Genomic DNA, 23,550 nt, shown 5'->3' on the forward strand with positions numbered 1-23,550 from the left:
TTGTAGGCAATCTAAAGAATTATTGGGAACAAGTAAATAGTTGTGAAAAAGATAAATGTTAGATGAACTTTAAACAATAATCATGTGTTATGGTGGTTACAGCTTCCAAACTCTTTTTGGTGACTTAAAACTTGAGAGTTTTGCTAAGTTTTATGATAAAAATTCTCTTGAGTATCATCATTTCCAAATAAGATAAGTTATTAGACATTGATTGCTAAATGTACGTTTGTCTACTTTTGGCTTTTCATTACAGGAAAACTAAAAGATATTTTGGGTCTATTGGTAAACGTGTTTTATTAAAAGATTGTACTATAAAGTAATGTGTTTCCAGAAGTCATGGAAGTGTTTATAAATTTTCCAAGCCACAAGATACTAATGTAAAAGAAAGTTTATAATTGTTTACTTAGTTTTTACTTAGAAATTAAGGTTTCTAGAGGTTAAAATTTCTAATTAATATATGTGATTGAATTAAGAATTTTTCTTAAAAGATTAACAGAAATATGTCTGTGTGCAAGGAAAGTAAGATGTATAAAGGTACAAAGAATGGAAATGTTTTGTTTGGTCGATTAAGAAAGATAAAGTTGTCCTCAAGTACTAGGAGGGAAAAGAAAGACATGGGACAAATTCTGAATGTAAAAAGAAAGTTATAGAAGGTTTGTGGAAGAGGAATTCTGGAAAAGGAGTTTTATGCATGGTCAAGTTGGCTAAGATTGAAATGAATTTAATTAAGTAAATGAGTTTTAATAGCAGAAATAAGCTGGTGCAAAATTAAAATTTGGTCTTCTGTCTCTTAAAAGAATAATTTGCTTAAACTTGATAAAGAGGTTACAAAAGATTTTTCTTTACCTTTGAGTAAGTCTACCTAAAAGACAGAAAAAAAAAAAAAAAACCTGTTAAAATAATTTCCTATGTTCAAAAGACTGAGGTCTCTCTATTAAGACTTTTGGACTGTTAATGCTCTGTTTGCTTTGATTGTTTATATTTTTGACAAGCTCCCCCAAAATTCATATCTTAAAGTCTTTTTTTTTAACTTTTATTTCTTTGAGAATTTTCAAAGGGCCCTGGAACTTCTCAAAGAAATTTGCTCTCTTCCTATAAGGGGAAAGATACTAGACTTATTAGGCTTATTCAATATGTTCAATTACATGGAAAGCATTGTCAGACCAGTGATGATAAGCCTGCTTAGGTGCTATTATGTGGGCAAATGTTATTGACATAGGTGTTTTAAAATTGTATAACATTACTGAAATTATGATCTGTCCTGGTTATCAGTCATAATTCTGGTTATTATCATTTTAAAGTGTTGTATGTCACAAAATTAACCAAATTTCCTTGTCAATTGCCATTTTGAGGTCTTGTTGTTTACAGACTTATTTCTTTGCTCTAATGCTTTTGCAAATTGTTTCGACGTCAGAAAAATTCATGGAAAGGACTCTGACATTTACACTGGAGTACAGGTTTCTGACAAACTTTCTGATCATAAAACTGAACTGGGTAAAAAATTATAGAAATCTGATGGAGAGACTGATAACTTCATGAAGCTGCTAACAAAAAGATTGGGATCAAGAATGGATTACACAGGACTGAACCAACTGATAAGGATGATTATAATTTTTATGATTTTTCATTTGAAGTATTGCTGAATTTTTAATGTTTTGTTTTTTCAGATTTAAGGAAAACTTTTTCTCTTTTCTCCTGAGCTAGCTATGATATATAGCAATTTGGTAAATGATACTTTTGTAAGTAAAATTAAAATATTTATCTTTTTCTCTCTACCTGATCCCTCCAGGATTTGGAAACTCTTAGTGAGTGAATATTGTTGTTTTCATGGCAATATAGTTATTTGCATAAGTTCAATAAGAATCTCTTCTCCTTATAACAGGACACAATTGGAAACACTGGGTCTATTACCAAGGTTGTGACTGGAACATCATATTTGCAATATAACCATACAGCTTTTGAGGAATGAAGATTGGACTTTATGGAATAAAGCCACGTGGAAATATTGGCCTGGTACCTTTATGTTCCAAGCAGCACTTACCAGGATAAGTAAAGAATGTCACTTATCTGGCAGGTACAAGGAACCTCAAAATATTTTGGGAAACCTCGGAAGAGAGGAATTCACCCAAATCTGTAGGTATTACAGGCGAAGTCTGATGACAAAATCCTTGGCTTGGCTTTCCTGGCCTCGAGAGACCTTTAAAGTTCAATCTGAGATTCCTTATAAAAAGTTTCAGCAAAGCAGATTTAAAAGAGCTTATATGATTAATTGCTATTCTTGCTGTACTTATGTAAATAATTGGGCCAACTCTATTGGATCTAGACTTATTTTGCAAACTAGTTAGTTTTAATTTGGCTATCTTAATAAAAATGAGGGTGATTTTAGAGAGAAAAATTATATTTCAGTAAAAACTATTTCAGTATAAGTTTGCAGATATTAGATCCTAGTTTTGTTGTCTTTTGAGGTTTTTGTTTTATATCTGTTGACTAGACTGGATCCTGATTTCTTCTAGTCTCCTGAAATATCTGGCTACAGATGTCCAAACTAACGTTTTTGATTTTTTTCCATCATTTTCATTTGAAATCACTGAAAACTGAACCTGCCCTTTTTCCTGAAGCCTTACAAACTGAAGCTGATGGACTTGATATAAACTTGAGATGACCTGACAACACCATCTGAGACATTTTAAACTGCAAAAGATGCTTTGACGCTGACATCTAAAATTCTTCTTCACTGGCTGTCCTCTGAACTCAAAAACTGCTTTACAACTTACTCTAACCATTAACCTTGTTTTTCTTTTATAAAAATGCTTCTATTAAATACTTGATTGCTTGCTTCCACAATATAGGCGTGACCTTGAGAGCCCACCTGCATCACCACCTACCTTCCAAAAGGAACTTAATTGAACTGATCTATTATCAGGACTAAGAAATGTGTTCAGTGAGATGAAACAATCTACCAACTCAGCTTCTGGACTATGAAACTTCTTTTAAGTTTCAAAGGCGGGACTGTGGGAGATCAAAATTTGGCCACCCTGAAATATATCTCTTTACCTTGATTGTTTTCTCTGAAGGACATTTGACCTCCCCCACTAACTGCCTAAAGAATTTGACATGGTGGCTCCTTCCTGGAACAGATCTTCCATCTGATGGCTGTAATATAATGTAAAATAGATGTTACAATAGGAAAGGCACCAATAAGCCCATCTTATCAGAAATTCTGTCTCTGGCCACATTCTTTGGATGGCCCTGCAAGGAGTTGCCAGACAGACATTTACATTTATAAGGGAAATCTCCATTTGTAAAGGTATCTCCCTCTCTGTCTTGGGAAGAGGGGGGATGACCTCATTTCTAGAAACTTATCAATGTGGAAGGTGAGGTCTTAAATCTGCATAATAACCTTACCCTTGTTTACAGTGCTTTAGTGGTAATCTCCTGTAATTGACTCCCCCACCCCCAAAATCCTCCTTTGTCATTGGCTGAAAATGATATTTAAGACGAGAATTTCTGCTGTTGTGTTGAGAAACGCAGTGTCCCTGCTTTCTCCCATGTATACATGTTATTAAACTTGGTATTATTTTCTCCTGCTAACCTGTCTTGTTGATTATTTGGCCAGCCAGAAGAACCTTAAGGGAAAGGGCAGAGGGAGAGTCTCCCTCTTCCCCCGACAAATGCTTGGTATGCAATCTAAACAAATTTCTCTCCCTTACACCTGAACTGATTTTCCTGTAATTTCCCATCATCATAATGAGAAGAAAATTTCATAATTAGAACTCACTAAAGCATGAAATATTAAGTATATACTGAGTCTATATGCTGAGAGACTGGGAAAAGATCTATAAAGATAATGAAAGAAATAATGATCTGTATCAAATTATAATTTCGATTTTTTGTGGTCTATTTCTTTCCATACATATTTCTCTTCTCCAAATGAATACTGAAAGCCACCTCATATAAATAATTTTAAGGTAGCAAAAACAAGAGACCAGGATGCTAGAATGTATCCTACATAGACAATATTTCAAAGTTATCTGTACCCCTGTATATAGGTAAACTCCTATTTTATGAATATTATTATAATGACCTAGTTAACTACACATAATGAGACTACTCCCATGTCCTGGCTCATAATTAATTAACTTTTCTGAATCATTCACTCACCAAATATTTATTGAGTACCTACCACATGTTGAGGAATGTATTAGTCACTAAGGATTCAATAGTGAGAAAAATAGACATGATATTATATAATTTCAACAAACTCCATTGGCCTGGAAATCCTGAATAATAGGCAATAATTCACAAGTCTATGTTCATTTAGCAGTAATCTATTTAATGGTTCTGCTTCTATTTGCTTTTGCTAAAATATTGAGGGAAAGAGATTATTCAATACCTGCACACTGTAAAATCAGCTAAAAATATTTGTTGTTTTGCTCAAAATCTGTTAATGACTGACTGATGAAGAAAGGTGATTATAAATGTTTGACTTCACTTTGCTTAAGACTGTTTCCAGATAATGAACAAACTGTCAAAACACTTCTTGAAGACTTGAGTCTTACTTTGCAAGGAGTAAGGACCTAAAATAGGTGACTCTTACATAGACCTATTTGTGTGAAATACAGGTAAACTGTGGCCACAGAATTCTGATCCAAGAGCTCCCTTGGTGTTCCTTCTGTAATACACTTCGGGGTCTGAGAAGTTGGGTGGCAATTGGTCCCAGGGTCTCTTTGCACTCTGAGAAAGAGACCTTAAAGTATACAAAAGTAGTTTCAATATCTTATATTCACCAAGCTATCATCATTTCAGCTTAGCTACACCAAACAACGGTCAGCCTGTCCGTTTATTGACAGCTATTCCTGGTTCTCTTTGCAGAGTTCATCAGAGCCATTTCCTCACACATTGGAAGGTTCTCAAAATTACGGAAGTATGAAACCAACAATTAAGGAATGCCTCCCTCCAAAACATATAATTTATCATACCCCTAATTATCAGTTCAACATTTTAGCATAAACATCATATTTCATTCAGAAATAACATAAGAGATGGGTTTTTATTATATTAGTATTTGAATGAGTTTATGAGTAGGAGTTGACAAAGATTTTATGTAATGGGCCAAACAGTAAATCTTTTGGGCTTTACAGGGCCACATACAGTCTCTGTCACATACCCCACCCCCAATTTTTAACCTTTTGAAATCATAAAAACCATTCTCAGCTAGAGAGAAACTGCGCAGATTTGAACTCGAGTCCGTAGTTTGTCTACCTCTGATTTTTTAGGCATGAAGGGCAAAGACAGTCATAGTCATTTATGTCTTCTTGGGAACCCAAAAATGCACGCTTCTGCTTTTTCTACCTCCACTACCTATGATTTGATACTGATACTGAATGCTGTTTTATGTAAATTAATCAACTCAACAAATATAATGTATCATTCATATTCACTGATATAATAATTTCCATTTGAAAGAATGCTTAATACAACGTGCAGTTTAGACATCCAATCATGAAGGTGGTAAGGATCACTTATTTATTATTTGCCAGCAAGTTTCAGCTAGGTGCTCATATTTAATTTAATTTGATCTCTCCAATAATCTTGCACTACTATACTATGCCCATTTTAAAGGTAAGGAGGCTGAGATTCTTATGGGTTAAGTTGAACTCACCAAAGTAATATGGCCAGTTTTTGCCAAAGAACTTCAACCCAGAGCTCCTGACACCAAGTTCTAGTGTTGCAACAACAGTAAATGCACACTATATTTATGAAGAACACGCATCCACCCTCAGGCACACGTACTTAGCAGGGCCAGAACATAGTCATGATGACTTGAGACCTTTCCTGAGAGAAATGCTCAGAAGTTGCATCTTTGAAACTATTTGGATCACTAGAACCCACAGGTTCTACTTAACAGCATACCATGATTATTAGGTTTCCTAAATAAGCAAATAAAAAGATATTCACGAATAATCCTAACACCAATGAAATTACTGCCGCCTCAAGCATCCCTGTCCTTTTCAGTGCCAGAATCTTCTATGTCTATGTAAACATAAAACGCAAAGAAACAATACAAAGCAAATCAAGCCAATCAACTGCCTAATGAACTTTCAAAAGATACAGGATTTCATAAAATCAATGAAAGTAATATTTGAGAACAGCTTCAATCACACTGAAAGCTGTTGTTGAAAGAGGATCCAGAAGAGTGAGACTTAGTAAAAATGGAACAAGGCTGGCGACGTGACAGTGGCTTTAAATGAGAATGATTTGTCAATAAAATGATTCCAAATGGCCCTTGGAAAAACCAATAAAGATTTTTATAAACTGAGTCTGTTTATGACTCTACTAAAATTCAAATTTCATAATACTACAGAAGAACTACAACTTTAAACATGATTCATTTGTGTTTGATGTAAGAATGGCTATTGCTGCAAGTTCTGTTAGGTAATAAACTACATGTATTTTCATCATTTTAGTTTAATTGTTTAAAATAAAACACCATTTGCATCGTTCATTACAAGACTCTGGCCTCGATTTAAGTGGATTCATTTTTAATGTTTTTCTCCCCTCGACATCCATTTATTCCAATAATGAGTCCCTCCTGCACCGCTTCTCCAAACCAGGAAGGTTGTGGATTAAGTAAGAGAACAAGGACTTGCTCCCCTCCCTTGAGAGAGCAGAGGCAGCCACAGAGGTTGAGTCACCGCCATGTCCAGAACTGGCTTGCTACCCCGACCTTCAATGTATTTTCTCTGCTAGTCCCTTCCATATCCTAGACGCTTCTTTCTCAAGTCACTGGAATGCATAAGCTGTTTACACCAAAACAGTCATCAGAGTGATATTCCCTCACGAATACAATGTGATAATAGAAAATGTCAGACCCTGAACTGCATGCTCAGCATCAGTAAGATTTCCCTGAAAGTATTCAAGCAGTTTCCTAGTCTGGGGTAAGATCTTATTTCCTTAGTCGACACATTACTTGCCTTGGCTAGGTGTGAGACCACACTTAGAGACACAAGGGCAGCCCATGGCTGGAAGCCATTACGTCTGGTTTTCTTTATTAAAGTTAGACATTATACATAGAGAAACTCCTTTATGCCCCAAGAGGAAAAGCGTGTTCATAGAACTGCTCTGGGTTATATTTAAGAACTAGAGTCACATTTCTTCTTGATCTAGCATCTAAACATCTTAAAATATAAAAGAAAACATTATGTATTAATGATACACTACTAAAGTTTTATTTTAGCATTCAGTTTGATTCAACTTTTCAGACTCCAAAAAACAAAAGAAAACAACTGTAATGCTACTTAAACATTTTATGTTAAAGCATTTATAGTATTCTTCATTATCTTCCCTATGGAATACTTCCAGAAAATGGAGTCATTATATAGGCGATAATTTCAGAAGTGGAAAATTCTTATGGCAAAATTAACTAACATTCTCTCATGAGTGAGAATTTTCCAACTCATTCCCCACACACTTCCTTTATCAACATTATTTTTTCCTTTCAGGTGGCAGATCATTGAGATCACCAAATCGTCTCCTTCCAACATCTGACGACTTTCTAGCTCAGTGCCCATCACTGGGACAGCAGGTGGACAACCAGGAGGCAATTACAGGCCAGCTGAATGGCAATGAGGTAAGGAACTTTGTGAAGGGTGGAAAAGAGATTTAAATTGATTAGTCAGAAGAGGCGCTGCTGGATGTTGTATGTGTCCGATAACCGTCAGTCAATATCTCAGACAATCGTAACACTGTATTCTTTTCAAAGGGAGAAGAGTGAAACGACTTGGCAAACGTTTTCTTTTCCTCTCCCTCTGCCACTTTAAAATGGAAGAATTCTGGATCCTTGCTGTTAACCAAATGGCATTTACAGCTCTCAGTTGGCATGGGGCAGCTGAGAATCTAAATCAAGGAATGCTTATTCCATTTCCATTTCCATGGAAACCAGTAACCAACTGGTGAAAACAAGGTAGATCAAATTTTTGAACAAGAATGTTGAAATAATCACTGTTTTAAAACTTTTCTCTTGCATCAGGATGGAGAGCATAGGGTAATCTCAGGAACATACAGAGATGTCTGTGTGGATAAGCAATTCACCACCGCTTTACTGTCACAGCTCTTTTCATAACCACCATAATTACTGTATTTGCATGAGTTTCTTTGGTCATTCTGTGAAGGACAAATTGCTATAAATCCAATAAAAAAATCATATAATAAAATGTGAAAATTAAATGAGGTTTTAAGGACTTTTTGTCAAGAAAACCTTGGCGTCATCAAGCAAACCTAAGAACTTTCAAAATTTATGATCATGTTCCTTTTCTTCTATGTCCTCTTTGCAAATGCAAGAGGAAAGAAAAGTGGTGATTTCCAGAGAATGAGTGAACTATGATCAGTCTTCTTGAAGAGATTTAGAAGGACTATTCCATTTTGAAACTCTTCTATGAAAATCCGACTTTGATAAGACATTGAAATAACCAACTGCTACAGAGCGTAGATGATCTCTGTACCTCTTAGATCCGTTTAGCCTTTCCAAGAGAATTTCAGATTCACACCCTCCCCTGCCAAAAAAAATCTGATACCACTGCCACTGTTTGCACACTTAGAACATCAATGTTCCACATTGGGTGGAAACAATTTCCCCCAGAGAAATAACAGGATGAAAGTGTCAATGATTCATTTCACTGCAGCTCTGTCACTAGGCATTCCTGATGACAAAACCTCTCAGTTCGCCCCCAAAACATGAGTTATTACATAGGCTAGGAGGGTCTGCAGTATCCTGAACATTCAGAATGCATTGTCTGTAATTCTCACAGCATATTGCAATAGCTATTTTTGTCTCCATTTTACACACAGGAGACAATTAAGTCTCCCAGTGGCAAAAAGACTTGTCCCAAGTTATTCCTACAAACACTTAGCTTGTTTCCCCATATCAGACTTTCATATTCACAGTCGTCCTGCACAGACATGCTTCCCTATTTCTAGCTTGTAACCCCAATTCAAAAATATCACCATGTCTACTTCCCGTCTCATTAATTTTAATCTCCCCATATTAGGAAAAGATAATAAATGCGGAAATGTCTGACCTCAACCATTGCTATTTTTTGAGTATGCACAACTCATTAGGATTATTACTTCAAATTTTTCAACTAAATTCTAAATCTGAAGTTGTTCCTTAAGTTGGTCCAATTATTTCTCAATTGTTTCTTTCCCACTTAAGCTAAATATTTAAGAGGTTTGACCTTAATTTTTAAGATCAACATTATAGTTAGGAAATAAGAATACAATTATAATAAGAAAGGTGTGTGTGTGTGTGTGTCTGTGTGTGTGTGTGTGTGTGTAATGATACAGAGAACGGGAGTGATTTTCACTCTCAAGGAATTATCTCAAAAGTTTTGCTAATCAGTAAATATATGTGCATGGCCCATTTTCACCTTTTCATCCTAAAATTACTTAGTGAAAACATTTTTTTGAAGCTTATACTACTTGATTTACCTCCTTATTTCAAGAAAGGCCAGCGCATAACACCTGAAAGAAAAAAAAAACCCTAAACCAAAGGTTAATTAATTTATAATTTCCTTTCTGATGCTAAGAATCAGAATCAGTTGATGTTAATGAACACAGCCCTAGGGAACTGGCAATATTTTCTTTCCATGCAAATTGCACTCTGTTCCTCAGAGTCTAAACGGAAGCTTCTTAATTTTAGCTATGGAAAATACATGCAACAAATATTCAGTTTAAACAGAAGGTTTTTTTCTGTTACTGAAACAGTTAGTTATTTATATTCATTTAAGACAAATAAAAACAAAATCAAAAATGGTAGTTAGAGCAATTTTACAAAGTAATTTGGAATATTAAAATAACAACAAATTAAAATTCATTTAAAACTTTTATTTCTGACTAGGTTTAGTTTCTCCATGCATAAAATTTGAATATTTTGCATTTCATGGTCTTTTTTCCTTCCCTGGTTTTCTCAAGTCAAAAAAAAAGGCAATCACCCCACCACAGAGCAGGGATGTAGCAACATTCAGCTTCCAAATGGATTAAATTAGTAATAATCATAACACACATCGAGATAACATCATACATTTAACAATCTCAAAGCACGGTAAACTGATAACAATGTAACTACTTACAGAGTGCCTACTATTTACCAGTCTCCAGTACAAATGAAGCATGCTATTTTCAGAGACCTGTAAAAAAATGAGTTAAAACTAGAGCATAATGCAAGTATGAGTTAAGTGGTGAGGCTAAAAGATAGTGGATATATCATAAATTCTTTGTGTACATCTTGGTCATAAAGGGTTTGAAGATAGAGGAAAAATATGTTTAGATTTGAGTTTTAGATAAAGGAGACGCAAACTAGGGAAACAGCACTCCCCTTCACAAAAAAGAAAAAAAGAAAATGGCTAAACAAGAAGATGCCTTTTATTCCAAAGCTTGTGAGGAGCTCACTAATAATAGGAAGACACTGTCAGCTATTACAAACTTTCTCTCAGTAGTAATGATTATTCTCTTCCATTAGGCATTTTCCAAGACCCAGGTCAAATGCTACCACCTCCAGAAGCCTTTCCGACAATTTCTGCCTATCTCCAGCAACAACTTGTCTAAACCCTATTCCTATGGTCTGTAGCGCTGGTTTACAATGGTTTATTTTGTTTTGTAGAAACAGAACTTTTTACTTTAAATATAATTTTAGGAGAAATACCACCATCTAAAACAGATTTTAATGTAGATTTTTAAAAGGGGAGTGGTTTAGTTGACAAAGAGAGGGCTACACCCATTCCACACAGCCTCCTGAGTAACGCTTGGGCAGCCTGTCACATCCAACAACAGATTCTAGGGTTCCATGAAACACTTTTGGAAACTCAATGGTCTCCAAATCACATCCTGCCTAATGGTTTGTTTTAATTGTTGTATTAGTTAAGTGACAGATCGACATTAAATTTCTACATACTGTGAGTATATCACTAGTTTGATTTTTAAGATATAAACAAAGCACAATGCTATTCTCCCAGTAAGAAGTCTTTTCTGAATGAAACCATATGCCATAAAATAAGCACTAAACTCTCATAAACTAACTACAATTATTTCCATGAATTAAAAAGTGTCTATTGCTTATGAACACTATATTCAAAAAAAGAGCATCTAAGAGTGTATTATGTGATACAAAGAGCATGAGTTTGGAAACTAGATTCATTTTTACAAGCTTCGTGAACCTGCCTTGAATTTTACTTACTTCCTCTGGAAAGAGGGGGCACTGATAATGACATTTAATTTCAGGTTCTTTGCTGTAATTAACTGAGTTAAGCAGACAGGTAGTTTATTAAAAGGATATTGGAAAGTTCAGAATTGTTGGGAGCACTAAATGACCACATTGGAGACTAAGGATCAAGAAAAACACATAGCTGCTCCATGAGGAAAGACCCACTGAGAGAAGAGCAGGAGAAGGACACAGGTAAGTGAGTGACAGCTTACCTGGCGTCTGGGTCACCTGCCTGCACAGGTGCTACTGAGTTTTAGAATCTAGGCCACATGGCCTGTGTCCTAGACTTGAGCAAGGGAGGCTGAGCAAGTTAACAGTATCTGGCATTTTTGGCCATCATACTGGAAAGAACTCTTGGCTCCCCACCAAGAGTCATAATACAGAAAATTCCTTCTACACAAAAAAGAATTCAGGGGCTGGCCTCGTGGCCTAGTGGTTAAATTTGGCGCACTCCACTTTGGCGGCCCAGGTTTGGTTCTTGGGCACAGACCTACACCACTTGTCAGAGGCCATGCCGTGACAGTGACCCACATACAAAATAGAGGAAGACTGGCACAGATATTAGCTCAGGGTGAATCTTCCTCAGCAAAAAAAAAAAAAAAAAAAAAAGAATTCAGATACTGGGGCACCAAAACAATTACCTAAAATGCTTTGCAATCTGTAAAGTTCTAGATAAATTATTCTTAGGATATGACGCCTCTGTATTTGAGAAGGGGAGATCTGAGATGGCTTGAAGGGCTAATGCTAGTCAAGGGAGCCAGAAAAGCTGTTCTTTCTTCTCCTTCTCTCATGGAGAACACATACTGACCCTGCTGAACTCTATTTAGACTTTGCTGAGTTTATAGCCCAAGGCAAAAACAGCCAAGGTTTCTCTGGGGCACAAAGTTTTCTCCACTCCCTCACCTAAATCACGTACCAAGCTTCTCAAAGCCAGAGAACTGCTCACAGGAAAACCGAATAAGCAGCTCACGTATACTGAGTTTTATATATTATTAAAATGACATAGCAATAACTTTTCAAGCATGAACAACATGTAGTGTTTCTCCATGTATCAGCACAGACATGCTTTTATAGGGTATTGCTCCAAACATCCTCTCAGTGTATAAAAGGATTATTCAATGTTATTAAACAATTTATTTAGCAAACAGTTACTTGGGCCTCCCTCCTCCATACACATTTTCCTGTTTCACTCCAAATACACGTCTTGAAAATCTATATGCGTTAATATTCATATAGATTTCAGAAACCAATGAATCTTATAAGAAAAACGTGAATTTAAGATATGAGTACCATCCTTAACAAAGTTTACTTTCTTAGCATAAGAAGAAACAGCATCTCCCTAATCAAAGACATGGAAAAAACATAATGCATAAGAAGTTATGACTATTTTATTTCAACCAGGATGAATTAAACATGATTTAGCATCCCTTATAATTTACATAAGTTTTACAATGGAGATTCTAACAGAAGCTCATAGAAACACAATGAGAAAATTAGATAATGATAAATGGAATGAATTGATGTTGAAACAGTAGGTATGATCATAAATAAGAAAGAAAAATATTCATATAACTTGCAATGGCTTATCTGAATACCTTCTCATATTTGCATTTGAGCTGCAAAGATTTCAACAAGTACAAATTAACCCTTCTACAAATACACCAGTGATGCTCTCTGTCATCCAGCTTCCCCTAATACTCCCGATGCGATGCACGAGATGGGTCGATAAGAGATGGAGAAAAACAATCAAGTGTTTTTGTTTCAAATATTTCCCACTCCTTTGAAAAGTATTAAAGGGACGTGTGATTCCTTTAGAAAGCAAATAAATAAATTTTATGAAAGAGTCAGACATCTGATAAAATTAACAACATAGGTCACAATTAAAACTGCTGAACAACTCAAGTCCTGGCCAGATCACCTAGTACAAACTATGTGAACTACTGCCAGGACTAGGCAATTGTTAGAGACAAATGTGTGCTTCTCTCTCTGCATGACAATATTATGCTAGAGCCTATGGGAAGATCAAGGTATCAGGATGGTGGAAAAAGAAAGGCATCTGTGACAACCTGATACAGATGAGGCTGGATGGTTGGAGAGAAAATAAGAGTCTATATTTGGTAATTGGGACAGGTGTGGGAGGTGGTGTGATCCTGTGAGGATGAACCTCAGAAAGAGGAAAAACCAACCTAGAGCAAAAAGGTCATACAAAATCTTTAGCAGTCAGCTAATCTCAGCCCAGGATGTCACCACAAGGTATTTCATCTGCAATTCATGCAAATTCAAATGCCTTTACTAGCATATGTAAATTATATGCAGATGGTGTAGGGATATCTAAAAATAGGAGGAGGTAAACTCTTCTCACAAAGGTCAGTCTTTTCTAAAATTCATGAGATGGCAGCTTATGATGAGACCATGCGGCGGAGAAAGTGGAGATTCAGGGAAATGTGCTGGAAAATCACAAGTAGTCTGCTGTTCTTCTCAATTCCTTCGAGCTATTTTAGGTGTTCTATAGGCAAGGGAATTCTCTTCAATTCTCCAGAGGACACATCCTCAAGACTCCATCCCCTTCTTAGGCTAGGAGAAGGTTTCTAATTCCCACAGGCTCCCCTTGGGCTCAGTCTTTTCTCCTACAGAGAATCTTTCTTGCACAGCCCACAATTCTAGAGCACTCTGAAGGGTTGTCATTGAAGTGCAAACACATTGGGAAAACATCTCTTAGTTTATGTGATTCCAGCTTCAAATAGTCCATATTTCCATTTAGAGAAATGTGAAAACTACCTACCTGCCCTCTGAGAATTAGACTAAAACTTTCCCTATCACTTAATTATTATCACCTTTGAAAATAATAGTAAGGGCACTTTTATGTAGTTTCCCAAAACATTTACTTACATAATGACCACCTGGTACTCACTCAAATTTAATTTAACAAAAAAAGCTATTAATATATACTAGTAGAATTGTTTGAGAACAGAGACCCAAGCTCTGGCTTCCCCAAGCCAACCTCTGATCAGACCATACCTGAAGCCTTCCTTTTTTTTTTTTTTTTTTTACTATAAAGCTTTCCCAGTTCTGTGTTTGCCATTGAGTCTCTTCAAGTGACTCCCTTCCTATAGCAAGCTCTGAATCAATAGCTTCTAGTCTCATTTAGGTGGCCTTCCTTTACATCCACAGAACAAATACCATTGTGAAGCCCAATCTATATAATCATTTTGTAATAAATGATCTTTGTTACTTGTTCAAAGTCACATGTACATAAAGTGTTTGCAATTATTGTGGACCAATCCCCTCTCTCTGGGGAAACAGGGCTCTGAATACCAGCACTTGGTAGAGCCAGGCTATTAAGTATTTACTGAACACAGTGGTGTAACATTCTGGTGATTACAGCTCTCCCAAGGTAGTAAACTTACTGAACCATGTGCTCAACACAGAAATTAATTTCTCATCTACTCGACCACAGATTAATTTAGCTATGCAGGTAAATAGATGAAGTGGGAACAAATGAGCTCAAAGTCTGACTCCACCACTTGGTGACATGAGGCACTTTATCTCACCTCTCTAGACTTTCTCTCTGAATGTGGGTTGTTGTGAGCAGTGAATGAGGCAACATGCAGATGTGCTAATTTTATCAGCAGTTGCTTCCACTGCATTCAAATATAGTCAAATAGACTTACAGATCTTTTGATCATTTCTTTAAGTTAAATAGAGACAGTGAGATACTGATGTGGCAAGGCAGGCTCTGACAAGAATGCTTCTCCAAGGCCAGAGACATAGTGTCCAACATGGCTGGGATGGTACCCAGGTCGCATCTGAAAGCAGAATATTTTTTACTATATCACCTTGCCTTCTTTGGTGACCTATTCTCTGAGAACTAATCAAATAAGTCCTGATCTAAAGGACATATTTTCTACCTTTCCACCCTTTATTAAGGACTGTAATTAAAGTGCACACCTGCCACTGATATTACACACACACTTAAGTATAGTGGAACAACAGGCTTCTATTGTAATTAACTGAATTGCTAAGACATAAAAATTATATCTTTTTTACCTTGTAAAAACAAAATTCTAACTTTAGTCCCTTAACTAAGAAGAAAGTTGATTTGAATAGGAAGGCAATCAATATCTAAATATCTTGATAACATTAAAATGAGCAATCAGCCGGCTTGCCGTTTGATTATTTTTTAAGCATGTTCTTCTCGTTACTGTACAGGGAGTGAGAGAAACCAAACAAGGGCTCCTTCTCTCCTCAGTTTGCCTTCTTGTTCAGAACTAAGATGAGCATCCACCGGCTGATCCCATTTCAAAGTTCTTGGATGCTTCTCTGATGCTCTGTAACGATACAAATAATACACTGCGAGCACCAACCTCTCAAGGTCTTCATGCCCCACAGTTTCCATATCTCTGGATACATAAGGACACAGAAGAAAACAGAAGGATCCAAGGTGGAGGTTAGAGGAGAAGATTAAAAGAGAAAGATAAATAAATATACCCATCTGGAAACTCTGCTCAAATGCTTAATCCATTATTTAAAAAGGATACTTATCTCTTTCCCTTACTGCAATTTCCATCTTCTTCAGAGGCCTCAGGAATTTGTGAGTTTGTTTTTTAAATAAGAAATTTAAATCGAAGCAACTATCAATTATTCATGTCAATAGTGCATGGGGTTAGCATAAATTATACCCAAATCTCATTTTAACCTATAGCATCAATCAGACCCTTTATCAAAACTGTCAGACCCTTTATCAAAACTGTTACTAAGAGCCCCAAGGGACTAAGTCCCCAAATGCTTGATGAGAACACACTAAAATTGACAAAGGGAAGAACAAAGGGGTCTAAAAACTGCATTATCATGATTATAATCCCTGGAATAATTGATGCACTGTTTTATAAAAATGAGTATTTACACTTCAGGTGACAGGTATATAGAAATTCAAAGTTAGATAACCATTTTCTGTATTTATTCTCATTAAAGAATAAACAGCCACTTAGAAAAATCCTATGAACATAATTATTTTCTTTCTTAGAAGTGTCTGAACATTTGCCCTTTTACCCTACCAAAGATACCAGGCTAAAGGACTAACATACCTGTGTCCGTTGAGAGCCAATCAGGAAACACTGGGCTCTTATATACTCGGTAGCATGAGAAAAATTTATTCAAGGGACTCACATAAAGATGCGGGCAGGGTTTGGGGAACCAGTAGGGAATAGAGCAGTGTTCTGAACTAGCAACACTGGGAAACCCCTAGCTCTAAGGAGCCTTGAGGAGGAAGTGATTATTGATACCCACAAAGGGCAGCTCCTATGAGGTCAGCTTTAGGGCCACCTCACAGAAGTTATGATCTTCAGGGATGCAGCAAACCCCCAATGGCCCAGCAAGGAAGGGGCAGAGAAGAAATACCTCTTCTTCACCCTCCTGCACCCCACTGATCTCCTGGTCGAGACTTCTGTTAGCCAAACCCAATGGGAAGTCAGAGGGCAAGGGAGCCCATTAACACAGTCCCTACAGATCCGCTTTCTGAGGTACAGAGCAGGGTGGAGGGTCAGAAAAAATATATCTGGTACAAAGGTCCACTATATGTAACACCATTTAATAGTTACTACTTTGTGACACACTTTGCTAATTCATGTAGATGAGCCAATCAAGGCTGACATTTTTGTAATTATTTAAGTAGGACCAAACAGACATTTTATATCCCTAACTAAAGTGGAAATCATCCCTGTATCTGTTCTTGCCTCTCTATTCTTTTCTTTGGTAAATGTGACCCCATCTACAATAGGAAAGGTTTTCTAAAAGAAGTAAGTTCACAGGGGCTGTGAAAACTCACTGGAGGGCATCCAGCTCAGACCAGGGAGGTGAGAGAAAGCATCGCAAGGAAGGGACGTTGAGTTTAAAGGGGAAGAAGAATTATGCAGGGGCAGATAGTGGAAGGCTGAACAGTTGTGGCACACTCAGGGAACTCCACAAGTCCTGTAGGGCTGATAAATAAAGTGGGAGGAGGAGCGGACACAGAGAGCAGAGCAGACTTAATGAGGGAGGAGTGCGGTCATGAAGGGCCTTATATTTTTAACAAAATGTCAAGACACTAAACGATTTTATTGTTCTTATTTTGGTTCAGAAATATCACTCGGGTAGCAGGATGGGATGAGACTGGAGACAGGGAAACCATTTAAGAGATTTTACAAGGATGCAGGTGAGAAGGGGGATAGACTAACAGAAGGCTACTGTAGAGGGATGAATGGGGGTGTGTGAGTTTTTGGAGAGCTATTCAAGAGGAGGACTTACATGGTGAGAACTGTCAGGACTTGGTGACTAACCAGTGTTGAGGAGAAGGAGAGGGATGGCTGGCTTCTGGTCTGAGAGAGGCCTTTTCCTATTGTACTACAACTTTCTGTGAGAACCCAGACCCAGACCACTTCCCAGAACCTAAAAGATGATCAAAAATGTTACTTATTTCAATGTATTGCATCATGAACCCATATGATAGAAGTGAATTTTCTAAAATATTCATTGCAGGTTCTTTCAGGGACATAAAATCTATGGTTCTATATGAAAAGTGTCAGATATTTTTCACAACTGACTGTTTTGTATACATTAAGTGTCAAGTACATACCTTTGCAGCCAATGTTACATAAATTCATTTGATAATCACTGACTGAGGAACTGCTGTGTAGTATGTTATAGATGTTATTTTGCAAAAGGATTAGAGGAAAAATTTTGAAAATATTTGGAAAAACAAATCAGCCTCTGATAATGGCCCAAATTTCTTTTGCAGGTTTTGTCTGACCTGCTTAGCTATAGGATAATTTATCTTAACATATTTAACTAAATCCTGTGTATGAAGAAATAATGCTTCTACATTAGAAGCATTAAGGTCATAGATATAAAGTTGACAGATCTAAAGCGTTAAGGTTATAGATCTCAAGTGTGGTTTTTTCCTCTAATATTGAGTTAAATATTTTCTATATAATCAGAAAACACTGACTACATTCATTGGCTTTGCTTTGGAACACCAGCTCCTGACAAGAGTCCTCGTCTGCAAGAATAAGAGAAAGCCGCACACACTCCAGTTTCTGCAACATGACAACATTCTTACAACCAGAAATTATGAATGAATGGAGACCAAAGAACCAGAAGAAATGTGCTTCCATCCACCCTGGTTAAATCTTCCTGGAAATAGAGATAAGAAACAAAATGAAAAATCCATTCCTTTTGGAAAATGAGTCTTTAACCTACAGGTTGGTTTATTTTGACAAGGAATTAGATTCTAGGCCCACATATCACACATTCAAAATATAATGCCGTGGTCTCACCTCTCACTAAATATGTTGCTATGACTTTTAAGCAGAGGGAACATTTAACAAGAAGCAACCTAGGGAGGGGACAATCTAACTCAGACATCAATAATTCATTTATTAGAAATAGGAGCAGTGGTACGAAATGCCAGGAAACTGTTTCATTCAGGGGAAGGTATTTTCTATTTTAAGCTTAGAACAATGCAGGCAGCTTTATTCGGCAAGCTAATATGAATGGAGGCAAAGCGGAATGGGAGGACAGGTTTTACGGTCTCCTCTAATAATGGCATTTCTTTAGCATCAGTTATTTAGGTCCACATACCACTTGGGGACTTGAAGAAGTGACAAGAAAGAGATTTTTATAACTTTTGTACTTCAGAGGCTATTACCTTCACCCCAAAGCTTTGGCACTGGAAATGTAACCACGTTAGGTCTAAGAGAGGTGATTTGCAGCAAGCTGTGAGGGTACCTTCTCTCTTAGTATGAAAACCCTTCAGGTGTTACAGCTCCTTACTAAGTCATCTACCAATTCAGCCCATTACTTAGTAGCCTATATTATTTCATCATTGTATCCCCTGAGCATTTAGCACAGAGCCATTCACAAAACAAGGTCTCAGTGAATATCTGTTGAATGAATGAACAAATGCAGCCAAGTATGAAATAATTCCAGAAATGCTCTGAAGCCTACTGGTCAGATTGTACAATGAGGAGGCACTTGCACAGCATATGCCTCAACTTCCTCATTCCGACGATGATTAGAAATTCCTCCCCTTCACTATCTCACGTCAAATTCGCAGACTCATGCTCCACTGAGGGAGATGGGGAAACGGAATTTAAGAAAGCAGATTTATTGTAGACTGAATGATTCACAGCTCCCAGTTCCTAAAGAAGCAGGAAGACCTATCCAAATCTCTAACGCTGGAAATAAACGAAGACCTCCAAGTCTGAATTTAAATTTGAAATGTCCATATGCATATATATTTTGAGATAATTGTAATTTTTAACTGATTATTTATCAAGAACTGGATATGGGAATAGAACACATAATTATAATTACAGCTATAATTATCTAGCATCTATTACATAGTCAGCAGTATGTTCAGTGTTTCACATATTTTATTGCTACTCTTTAGAAGTACTATTATGTCCATTTAAAACTCAGAGTAGTTAGGCCCAAAGACCATAAAGCTAATCAAGGAGAACCACAGCTAAAAGTCAACTCTTCTGAACTACAAACCCACTCTTATTTCCTGATGCCAAGTGACATCTATTCAAACAGATTTTATCTGTCTCTCGATCCACGCTTAAAGACAGATCCATCAATCATATCTATAATTATGGTCTAGTGAGCAGAGAAGATATTTTAACCCTAAATGCCTGAACACATGCCAAAAAAAAATCAGGCAGCACTACTGAGAGGAGATAATGGGACAGCTGATGTCCCAGGTATCTGGTATGGAGCGCTGGTGTTACACCTCTGAAAATGCCATCTTTCACTGTCAAGACTACAAACCCAAGCAAACATCTAGAACAACACCTGTGTCCTCCAATAATCAATCAAACCCACACTGTACTCAATGACCATGGACAGCGCTTAGAATGGGTCAAAACAGGACACACTAGAATACCCCAGAGCGAGCGGGACCACGGTGATTCTTCTTGAACAAAGGTCTTGAGGAGCAGCCAAGTTTAAAGGGAATCCTCACAAAGAATACAGTTTTAAAAGGCAGCCTGTAAGAAGTCATCAAAGGCAACACTCAAAACATTGTCTTTACACACAGACTTTGTGGTTAGCAACGTTAGTCACAGGTCAGACACACCCTTGAAGAACGGCCACCATCACCACGAAGTTTCAGTGCAAAATCGCCACAAGTAGATTCAGGTAGAACTGGCTACAGGGCACAATACATTTTCAGTTTCAACCCATAACCCCTCTTCGCTTGTCCCTCTGCACCCTGCACAAGGATAGTTTGGATGTTAACATGATCTGGACTTTTCCTATAGCTTTCCTGTTTCTCTTTTCTCTATATAAATGTCGATGGGATAAATTAAGCCAATGGACATAGTACAGTCAGTTCTCCTATAATGTTTGCCTTGGAAACACAAATTTTTTCCAATACCATTGACATATTAGAGAAGAATTTGAGCATAATGTGAAATTTGCATTTGTTTATGCACAATTTTGTCCCCAAAACTCTAGGTGAATGTTTAGAAAACACACCTAGCCGCACTGAGCCCGGGAGGAATACACAAAACACACAGGGTTACTATCATCCTCAGGGGCACAATTGTCCACACTTGTTCACATCTGGTGTGCCTACTTCCTCTTAGATTTCAGGTAACCTCCTTCTAGTTCACAATTAACTGCAAGCTACCACGCTTTCGAAGGCCACCCTGGGGGGTGTCCTCCATTCTGCTTAATTTTTCTCTTTCCTCTTAACCTATTTTGGAATTTTCCTCTCTATTTTGTGTTCTTTAAGATTTTAATCTTTCTCTCTCTTTTCCTCTTGCACACAGAATGTCAGGTATTTGAGTAGGAGTAGATGTAATGGGCACACACTTCCACAAGCAAACTTCAGGTCTTTTTCAAGATAAAGTGCTACAGTTATTATAATTTTATATATTTCTTAACCACTTAACATGGGTAAAACTGGGCTATTGTTTTTAATAGGTCCCTGTGATCTTTGTGTGTGTGTCAGTGGTGAAGTTTTTGAGTCTTGAACTCCAACTTCATTTTCTTATCGCTCTGTGGTTTTAGATTTTGCAGAGTGCGAGTGTATTTAGCAATGTATGTGTCGCATTATTGCAGAATGGACTATATATTGAAATTTATTAGCAGTGACTTTTTAAGTATTGAAGCTTCAAGTTTCTTCTTCAGTGTTTCAAGCTAGTTGGCAAATTAGGTTAAATACAGTAGCTCACATTATCCCAAATTATAACCTTTTGTGTGAAATTCACTATAACTTTAAACCATGTAATTTAGACAGTAATGACCAGGCCTGAAAGAAAACTATCCAGTTTAATTTAGGTCCCATTCTATTTTTGGTTAGAAAGTTCTGGAAAATTCTATCTACATTAATTTGTATATTAATGCTTTCACCACTAAATCTGATCTGTAATATTTACTCAGTTATTAATACTAACAAACAGCATACTTTCCACAGCAACTTTTTTGAGGCCTCCTTGTAGATGGTAAAAAGAGAAAAAAATCTATGTACAGTCACAATTATCTAGGTCATATGGTTTTACCTAAATTTATTGACTTACTTAATCAAATAATACTAGCTGAGAAATTTTTCCCTAAAGAATGCAGGCTGGAAATAGTATATAATAAACGGGCAAAACAGCTCTCTTTGCAACTTCTGTGATCCCAAACTAAAACATGTAAACAAAAATTCAAATAAGAGTATCTAATTCACAGCATTATCTTAGAGGAGGTTTGCAATAAAAGGAAAAAAGTTAATGCGATCTAGAGATTAGAAATATCTACTAATCTTTTGGAGAATCTGGGTCATCATAAGCCAGGACAAACATTCCCATTTACTTTCTGAGGAATGGTGGGTTTTCTACGTTATCAAATGGATGTGCATTTTCATTTGCTTTCACACAAGCTCCTATACTAACTGGAAGGTGTAAATGTGGTTAAATGGGTTTCTACAGCTCTTGAATGTAGAGATAAGAAAGGTAATGTGTTCCACACGTGGCAAACCTCATAGGTATTTCAGGTGTATTAGTGGGAAACACATTAACTACAGAGGAGAGCAGAGGAAAGAAGCAGCAAAAATAGGAAACCCCTTGGCAGAGACCTCAAGCACAGTATGCAATCAAATTTGTTGAATTTAACAGAATAAAGTAACTCTTTTGGGGGGTACTTTGTTTAGCCGCTTCCTTTAGCACCCCATTCCTAAACAAATGGGTCACAGGCCAATTACCACCTGAGGAGCTTTATTCCCCAGCTGCAGCCTCAAGATCTGGAAATGCTGAGTCATTCCCCAGCGATCTCTCTGCAACCATTCTTATTATGTAGACCACCCCTTTTTATTACCCAGAAGCTTCAGTGGAAAGAGACTTGTTTATCTTGGAGCAAATTAGGGATCATTGTTACGAAGAATTTTCAAGAAAAAAAAAATACTTCCCTCAGCAAGAGCAGAAAACAAAGCTCCTTGCCGGCCACACGCCAGCCACCCCTCACTTGGGCCTTACTTGTTCTCGTTGCTTGCATCATAACGAGGCATTGGATCCAAGTCATTCCCATTCACGTCACAACTCGCCAGAGCATCCTGTGGCCACAGAGGAGAGAGAAAGAGAAAGGAGATGGACGTTTATTAATTAGCCATTAACCCAAAGGCTCATGCATTCTTAATCACATTTCTGCAAGAGAGTAATTAGGTTAAATGGTACACTCATGGTTCGATGTCAAGATGCCATGTTCAGTAGTAATCCGTGTCATATTTTGTATTTTTGCCCCTTAAGATAAAGAAATACTGTCCACAGACCAAAGAAGTGTCCAGTCCATTCTTGCCAGTACTTTTTCCCTCACGCAGAGAATGGACTCCCTATCCAATTCCTTCTAAGATGTCCTCAATTACCACCTTTTCTGGGAAGTACTCCTGGACTACCCAGCAGCAAAGTGGTTTATTCTCCATGGACTCTCTCTCTATGCCTCACTTCATTTCTTGAGTGTGCAAATTCCTTATCATAACACAAAGATTTTTTTGAAGACAAAAATCATTCACAAAAAATTGGTAAGCCAATTAAAAACCAGTATTAGAAATTCATTATATCAGGTATCTTGGGACCTGTATTAGACAATACTTGTCTCATTTCAGATGTTTTATCTACCATAAAAGAGTCTACAATTCAGACTTTTTACTAATACCCGATGGCCTCCTGCCCCAACCAAATTAATGAATAAAGTTTTATTATATGTCAAGGTTTCAAAACAAGGCCAAAGTATCTCTGAAGCCAAAGTTGGGTTTATTTGTTTGCTTTTAAAAATGA

At 37.0% G+C, this 23,550-nt stretch overlaps 1 protein-coding gene across 5 annotated transcripts in view; it reads right to left on the reverse strand.

The window, feature by feature from the left end:
• The window catches only part of PCSK5 (proprotein convertase subtilisin/kexin type 5), a 448,916-nt gene that overhangs the window by 306,556 nt on the left and 118,810 nt on the right, over positions 1-23,550 (reverse strand). For all 5 annotated transcript variants that reach the window (XM_058565628.1, XM_058565627.1, XM_058565629.1 and 2 more), the window contains exon 5: positions 22,753-22,829. In XM_058565628.1, the coding sequence (XP_058421611.1) occupies positions 22,753-22,829 (77 nt within the window). The remainder of the gene's footprint in view (positions 1-22,752; positions 22,830-23,550) is intronic.

This window comes from Diceros bicornis, chromosome 22 (assembly GCF_020826845.1).
Source record: "Diceros bicornis minor isolate mBicDic1 chromosome 22, mDicBic1.mat.cur, whole genome shotgun sequence".
Taxonomy (NCBI): Eukaryota; Metazoa; Chordata; class Mammalia; order Perissodactyla; family Rhinocerotidae; genus Diceros; species Diceros bicornis.